This window comes from Odontesthes bonariensis, chromosome 7 (assembly GCF_027942865.1).
Source record: "Odontesthes bonariensis isolate fOdoBon6 chromosome 7, fOdoBon6.hap1, whole genome shotgun sequence".
NCBI classification, from domain to species: Eukaryota; Metazoa; Chordata; class Actinopteri; order Atheriniformes; family Atherinopsidae; genus Odontesthes; species Odontesthes bonariensis.
Window position 1 is genome coordinate 24,260,102 of NC_134512.1, and position 8,189 is coordinate 24,268,290.

The 8,189-nt window shown below is 42.9% G+C and overlaps 1 protein-coding gene across 2 annotated transcripts; it reads right to left on the reverse strand.

Annotated features, from left to right (window-relative positions):
- Positions 1-336: 336 nt before the first annotated feature.
- Positions 337-7,181, reverse strand: gxylt1a (glucoside xylosyltransferase 1a). Of its 2 annotated transcripts, XM_075470253.1 has the most exons (8): positions 6,856-7,181; positions 6,292-6,384; positions 5,702-5,879; positions 5,244-5,375; positions 4,905-5,156; positions 4,271-4,394; positions 3,920-4,092; positions 337-1,251 (listed from the first exon to the last, which is right to left on the reverse strand). In XM_075470253.1, exons 1-8 carry the CDS (start codon positions 7,071-7,073, stop codon positions 1,090-1,092), a joined length of 1,332 nt encoding a protein of 443 aa, XP_075326368.1. In that variant the 5' UTR covers positions 7,074-7,181; the 3' UTR covers positions 337-1,089. The 2 variants fall into 2 exon arrangements, with proteins under 2 accessions (XP_075326368.1, XP_075326369.1); XM_075470254.1 differs by lacking the exon at positions 6,292-6,384.
- Between the last annotated feature and the right edge of the window lie 1,008 nt (positions 7,182-8,189).

Genomic DNA, 8,189 nt, shown 5'->3' on the forward strand with positions numbered 1-8,189 from the left:
GTGAAAATAACCTGCCAAAGTACAGGCAAGTGTTAATTTTTTGGTGATTATGTTTAAAACAATGAGAACTTTGTTAGAATATCTCACCCCAAAGAGTGCGGTGGCTTTGCATTTCATTGCAAGCATTTAGCATTTTTAGCAGTCGCTGCATCTTTGATCCCATCAGAAGCCTTTTATATCTTCTTCATCGTAAATTTGACCTTTCTCCCAATTTTACAGCCAAAGAGCCAAACCACAGGTGTCATTATGTACAATTACAAGCGCCACTTTCTCAAATACGCTAATAGTCCCATCTAGGAATGGTTTCATAATGCTGGCTCAATCACAGGCTGCTCGCACAGGCAAATTCTTTTATTGGTAAAATAAATGGAGTAACTCAAACCACGTCCAATGTACAGCAATCGATGCGTCGGATGAAATGATAACCTCACATTAAATTCTTACGGTGGACATCACAGATGTCCAACAACAATAAATACTGATATATAATCAGATTATACAGAATGAATATCTAATGTCTTGTTCAATTAGAAAAAAAACAAACAAAAAAAACCAGCTTTCATTAGCTACGAACAAGTACCTGAAAATGATGACAAGTATTTTTTTTTTTTTTTAAATATATACATTTCATTAAAAATCCACAACCAGTATGCACAATTATATTAAAACTCTAATAAAATACTCTCCATAAGTCAACATTTCTTTTTCTTACAAAAATCGTAGACAACTGAAGTGATTGTAGGTTTCTCTCTAAAAACAAAACAATAATGCAACTTGATTGTCTTTGACACAGGAGGGCCCTTCTTCTTAGCATTAGCATTAAAATCTCTCCTGGGCAAAGTGGAGTCAGTGCGGCACCGTGAGAAAGCATGTGTGACTCGGTTGTGAATTCACCGTACCGACGCTGGTGTCGTAGACAAATCAAAACCCATTCGGCAGGTCCCCCTTTTCCTCATCTTATCATACAGTTTGTAAACAAACTTTTGTTCCGCCTCGACCGTTGTCCAGCTCACAGTCTCCACAGGAGTAATTCCAAGTCGACAGAGACGCATTAGGCACTGTTCTGAGGTATTTTGCTGGTGGCCGCCGTCATCTTTTCCGTGCCACGTCTTGTTGGACGGACCTGATGCTCCGTTTTAGCCTGTTGGTGAACAGGTGGCTGGCTCTGCCGCAGTAGGTGTGTGTGGTTGTCTGTAGCGACGCTTCCAGTGGTCGAAGCAGCGACGTCTCCAAGTTCTCAGCGAACGAATACTGGAATGAAGAGAAAGGTGAGTTATACTCTGATTTCAGAGACCTAATAATAGAGATCAGACTTGATTCCAATCGTTGTGCCTCTGGTGGCTGCAAACACTTTTATTTGAGCTCCTCTTTTGGTCCTGATGGTACAAAACAAACTATACAGCATATAAGGAATATAATAAGCACATGTCTGACAGCAGCCCATCACTTTCCAGATCCACCCTATGATGGTTTATGGCTCCCAAAAGGCCAAAATAGTAAATGGGTACCAGCTAATTGCTACACTTAAGCTTAGAGAGTTTAGCGACCAGTGTCATCCAGGTGGCCATGTCCGTCTCTTATACAAGATCCGTTCCAAAACTAAGTGTTGTCACTGCTGTTGCCTCCTGTGAGAGTCACAATAAAGCAGTAAAAACTACATCCAAGTCACAAGGATTGTGTTCCTGCCAGTTAACCTTCTTTATTCCATTCACGTCTGCCAGTTCAGAGTACGTTTGGATGTTGAATATCTATAACCACAAGTACACACAAATGAGCTCAGTAAGGCGTGACAGCGTTAGAGAAAGCTACAGCTGCAGCATTTCCAACATGCTTCCTTGCCGTTTGCTTTTGAGTCACCAAGTAAACGACATATTAAAAAAAATAAATAAATACTTCCAGCTCTCCAGCCCGTTAATAGCATTCAAAGATCTTGTCACGTTCAGCGTGGAAATAAAGATGAGGGGCCTTTCATTTTTACACTGCGGGGTGGCAATCTTTTACTGCTCTAGTAAATATAAGAAATCACTATTTTACAACATCTTATTTGACTCCAGTTTGGCAAAGCATTATGTTACTCAAAGCACAGTTTCTTTATTATCTTTCATACACTGCAGCAGGCAATAAAGTACCATTAACAGCCTCCTATTGATCTTTATGTGGATGTGGCTGTTGCGTTGTCCACACAGCCATCATGATGTCTGAAACTAGCATCAGCACTAAAAATTTTACAACTCTTCAGTGGGTTTGGCTGGGTAATGGTAGTGGCCTTTATTGCAAGCTCCTCTGTTGGCTCAGAGAGCCTGCCTTGGGAGCTCGGCTGACTAAAGAACTCTTGGCAGGATGAAAAAAATAAATAAATAAATAAAAAAAAAATAAAAAAAAATCAGAGCTCCCTCCAGAGCTGCCTGCTCCAGGCTTCATGATGCTGTCCTCAAAGGAGCGAGTCGGCGCAAAGTGGGAGGGGACGAAGAGAGCTGAAGAAAGAAGAGCTAATAAAAACTTCTGCAAAACAGACCTTTGAAAACAAAGGATGGAATGCTCCCGGGTCTCCTGCTCTAATAAGATAATTTTAAAAGAAAGACCGACATCATACAGTCAACTACTTTATGCTCTTGTTGTGCTCACTAATGACAAATAGCACTCCTCCCCCGCCCCCTAAAATCAGGTGAGTCTGGTATGAGATGTGCGTGTCTGCGCTGTCGGAGAGACTGATGGAGCTATGAGGGCTGAGTGCCCCATAATGAAGCCCGCTCGTTTACTTAATGGCTGAGAACATCGCCAGCACCGATAGTGGTCAGGCTAAGCCCTGTGGTGGTAATGGATGGACACCAGCTAATGAATCCTCTCTTGCACTCACATTTGCCGCCTGCATGTTGACCGATGTGCTGCAATCAACAAAAGCAGATTGAAAGGGAGCGGCTAGCAAAACAACTGGAGAGCTCTCAGGCCGACTTGTTTGCTCGCCGATGGCAAAAAAAAGCAGAGAAGATCTTAAGATTCGTCAGTTGAAACTAGAGCTTTGAAGGGATTACGAACAGAAACAGATTAGGGATGCCGTTGAAAGTTTCCTTAACAAGAACAGCAGTGATATTCAGGCCTCTTTTGACCTGAGGTGTCCTCACTCTGGTGCAGATGTTTTTCGGGAGAAAAAGCAAAAAGTGAAAAACAGGTTTGTTCCAGTGGAGCAACAACAGTGAAACCCCATTAAGCAGCTTGTGGAGCTTTCCGTCTGAAAAGCCCGAGCGATGTTGACTCTGATTTTATCCTCATCTTAGTTTGAAGCTTTTTAGATGGAAAACTGGAAGCTCAGTTTTCCACACTGCCAAGCTTGGACCCTCGTGCATGTGTGGCCTGTCAAGCCATCGCAACACAGCAGAGCAGAACAGATTACAGCACACCCAGAAGGTCAGCAACTGGTTACATGATCTCACTATATCATCATGGCATGTAGCTGTTTACTGCTGTAATAAGGTTTCCGAATGCAATATATTGAACGTTTACATTTTGAGGAGCATCAGCTGAGTAGCAGACAGCAGCAATTCTAGCCTTACAGAAATAACTTTTTCAAAGCATAGTCGGACTGATTTGGATGTTTTAAGAGACCTAAATAAGGATGAAAGAAAAATTTAGCAGGTTATTGATTAAGCATTGGTGAATGGAAACATCCATAAGGGAAAAGCAATAGCCTTGAGTGCCTATTGAAAAGATAATGACTAACGAACATCTCTCCAATTAGTCTGATCTACCCACACAAGGGCCCCTCTAAGGATGCAGAGGCACCACAGAATAAGTGTACTTCTTGGGTTAAATCTTCCCCATCAGCTGTATCTAAATCCCCAGAACAAAACCTTTCAGAAGAATAAAGCTGTTCAATTCTTTTCATATAGAGATAGAAAAAAAAAAAAAAGAGAATTTTTACCTTTTGGATGGCCTCATAGATGACCTGAAATGCTGGCTGCTTATCATTGTGATAAACTCCTCTGTTACCATGGAGAATGAAGACACCTTCTTGTTCGGCCTGTTGACAATTATTGCCATACATGCAGTGGTCTGGACGGTAGTTCCACTGGCAGGGGAACACATACAGGCTCTCTATAATAGACAAAATCATAACTGGGCAGATATGGATTCAAAATAACTGCGTTTATTCAATTGGAATCTATCACAATCCCTCACCAGTGTATTAATCCAATAATAAATGTCCCGCAACTGCAACATATATGATACAATATCATGAAATAATGCCGTGTATGAAGCTGCACCTACCTACCTGGATTATGAGAAAATATGATATTAAGAAGGTCCTGGTCACCCCAGGTGATATTGAGTTTATACTTCTGGAGAAGAGGCATTAGAATTTCCTTCCACTGCAGTCCGACAGCCGTCATGTCATTCTGGAGGGAGGAGAGAGTAATCAGAAAGTATCTGCGACATGAGTCAAGAAACCATAAAACCTTTATTCTGATGAATGAGTCCTATGGTGAAAACTTCACATTAATTCAAAGGAAACAATTTGCCAAACATGTCAGCACACTGGGAAGATTCAAAAAGAAACTACAAGAGTGACCTCAGCTGGTCGACCTTGGTAGTGCAGCATAACGACTCCTTGAACTCCCTCAAGATTATCAATTCTTCTGTCAAAATACCACATTTATCTGCAGCCGGTTCAGTCAGCAACTGAATGCAAAGTGTGGAATTGGGAAATATTACGAATTCCACAATGCAAAGCTGTGTTGTCTTTTAAACCGAGTACTTCAGCTGGGCTGATGTGCTGTATAGTAAATGCGTGAAACTCGTACCGTATGAAAGAGCTGTTATTTCTGCCAACTTTCTATCTGCCATGACATAATCGAGGACGGCCTTTAGTCAAAGAGCGGTTTGCGTTACAATTTAATGAGTTTTACCTTGAAAAATTTCTCCCTGAGTCGTGTCATGTTCATAAGCATGACCCCCGAGTTGATGCCCGTCTTGCCATAGTAAGGGTGGCGGGCAAAGCGGTTGTACCAACCAATACGAGGCTCTTCGTGCTCCGGAGCCATGGCGGCCAATTGCGTTGAATTGAACTGAGAGAGCAGGGCCCAGATGTCCTCTACTGGCTGCAAGAAAAGAATATCTGTGTCCACATAGAGCAGAGAGTCCACCTCTTTTAGGATCAGCTGGAAAGAGAGAAATGAACATATTGGGACTTTTTATGAAAAAGAGAAATCGTCGCGAGTTATGTGAATGAGTGAATTTAGACCCACTGGCAGGAAGAGCCTCTGAGAAGCACAGGGTTTGAAGAGCTTCTTCCACTCCCTTGCATTCTCCTTGGGAAACGTGATCGGGTAGATGGTGAAAGTGAATTTTGTCCGGACGGTCCTCGGCCACGATTCCAGCTTGACGAAAAAAGAAACACGTGAAGAAATTGTGTCTAAACCGTTTCCGCGCAAGCAATTGTAACCACCGTTGCACGTTCTAGATAACGAATTTTGGCTTCGGGGCCCAAAAAGTGGTTACTTATAAACAGCTGAATGAGCAAACTTTCTGTCATGTTAATGGCGAGTAGCAGAGAGTTGCACAATGATTGCTGCAATGACTTCCTGATTCGGTTGTAAAAGCTGATAAAAGCATTCAGACTACCTGAGCCATGACAAAGCTTTAAAGAGCGATGAAGCGACAGCACAAGAATATAAAAGGATGTTTTGTTAGGGTGGACACGTACAGCGTTTCGGAAGCTCTCATGAAGTTCGTCCTCGGCAAAGATGTAGAAGCGAAGAGGCTTTTTGCTGAACAGAGTTGCAGACTTCAGCATTGTGAGAGTTTCGTCCAGCCTGGGGCCACAGGCCACCACGGCCAGGTGACTTCTCTCATCATTACGCCGCTTGGCAACAGAGCCTGACCTGTCGGCAAAAGCAAAGACAAATTTAAATCAAAATACACCATTCGGTTAAATAAGTTTTTATTTGCACAACAGCAAGGACACACTGACAAATGCAGTCAAAACAGTCTCAGCTGACTGGCAGTCGTCCCTGTAGGGTTGGAAGAATTGTTAGGTTTAGGGAGAGAACTACAACTCATGCTTTGTGCTGCCTCCAAGTGCTTCTTGTGAGCTACAATTTTCCCAAGTATGGAAATAAAAGAATGAACTTGCCACTTCTAGAATATGAAAATTTTTAGTTTCTAAGAAAAGTCATGCAAAAGTAGTCACAAGGAGCACTGAGAGCAGCAACAGTCTGACTTGTATTCAAAACTGTCGGCCAAGGAAGTCAGGGGGAAATAGTTGATTTTAAGGGTTCACAAAATAAGCCATACCTAAAGGATGATTCCAATAGGCAGTTCACTCCACAAACATCAGCAGGCAGTCTCCAATACGGATTCCAGTAAGAAACTGACAATGATTTACACCTGACAGGATAAAAACATGAGCTTTTGGATCTCCAGCTTTCAATTCATCCTTGGAATATCACAAGTTTAACAGATTAGACCTTTTCCTCGAGTACCTTCTACAGCTGGTTAACAGGTGGCTGTCCTCTAAATCCAGCCTAAAGCTAACGTTAATGTGACAGTTACTAAGCACCAACCATAAGCTTATCAGTTACATAGCTAGCAAATTGGAAGTGGCTCATGTATACGTTAGCAAGAGGAATTTCGTACACATGCTCACCGTCAGCGTTCCAGACGTAGGGTGCAAAACTGCAATGTATTCAAACATGATTCAACAACCTAACAAGTTGGTAAACTAGCTTCCGAGTGCCGCCGTTAACGGTAGCCAGCTAGCCATGACTTAGCACCGGAAGAATAGACTACAGTTGAAGCTAACTCCTACTCATTTCGCTGTTGTGACCTGAAATAATGTCACATAGCTCACAAAGCTACCTGTCCAGCCCTTCCTCGCGACCTCGGAGGCCTGCCAGTCCCGGTGTTTTCCTGAGAACGTGCCCAGTGTCACGATTGCTCCTGAGGGGTGTCCCGAGATCTTTCACATTCCACTCGTCCCCGTCCTCCAACGTGGAGGCTAGCTGACTGAACACATACAGCAGTGTAAGGAAAGTGAAGACCATGCACAGGAGAAATGCGTGAAGATAGCATCGCATTTTGTGCCTCCGATGCGCTGTGCTACAGAAACATTTTTACTGAACTCAGCTGGTTACCGTGCGAGGGGGGTACCAGCAAGCTACTCTAAAGTCATCAGTCAAGTCACAGGCGAAGCCAAAGAGAACAGGAATTCAGTTTTCTGCCCCACCCACTTCTATAGCACGTGTTCTGCCTGAGCGACCACCTGCTGTAACTGAAAGTCGGTATTTGTACATAAACTGTACACGTGCGCAGTAAGTTTGTTGTAAAAGCACGGTTTGTCATGAAAGTTGATGTCACGTGCGAGTTTTCAAACGGTGTTCCTTCTTGACAGAAAGAGTTGAGGGTAAAATATTAGAACAAGGTGAAAGTGTGCACACAAAGAAATGAATAAACAAATAACATTTACCAAGGGATGTGTTTTAGGGCTATTCATTGTTCATATGTCCTGATTAGCTAAAGCCAGGTGAAGCTAATGCCATAGCTTTGTAAATGCTTATGCACACACCCAGCAATCAGCAGCAGTGGGCTTTTCGGAGTGACGGCCAAACGCAGAAAGCAGCCTAAGGTTTGCAAACAAACACGAGAACAACCCCAGTGCATTAAGGAAATGAAAGCGGTCGAGAATTTCTTGAGAAAGTCTCTCCAACTGGTGAGCACGGAGGTGGGTTTATCATGCAATGGGATCTGTTGCACTCAGAGATACAGGGAGCATTTCACTGTTCTGGCAGATCAAATTCTGAAAGGGAACACCACACAGTCTTTGAAACCCCCCCCCAAGTTACTCTGTCCACTGTCTTTATATCCATCTGAGACCAGCCCGTGTTTCCGCAGAGTTCATGCATGGCTTCCTCCTTGTGCGATACAGTTTAAGGTTACCTTTCTGGATGCGGCAGCAGACTTTTTTTTCAAGGTTCTCCCAAACCCATGTGGTAATACTGATCCCAGTGGCATTACAGTTTTTGATGTAGTGCCATCTAATGTTGGAAGGTCATGCATATTCAACAGTCGTGTCCGTCCTTAGCCTTTTCACATTTCCCCAGACTCCCTAAAGCTTTCGGCAGTATTTTGTACAGTGTATGTTGCATAGAGAAAACTTTTGATTAAACCGACTTTATTCTCTATACATATGACAC

Bases quoted from the DNA above. Each gene is read 5' to 3' on its own strand.
- gxylt1a (XM_075470253.1), bottom strand. From the start codon at position 7,073: ATGCGATGCTATCTTCACGCATTTCTCCTGTGCATGGTCTTCACTTTC. The intron at 5,880-6,291 runs GTATGGCTTATT...TTTTGCCGACAG, and splicing joins CTATTGGAATCATCCTTTAG to GTCAGGCTCTGTTGCCAAGC. The intron at 4,395-4,904 runs GTAAAACTCATT...TCCTCCCTCCAG, and splicing joins TCAGGGAGAAATTTTTCAAG to AATGACATGACGGCTGTCGG.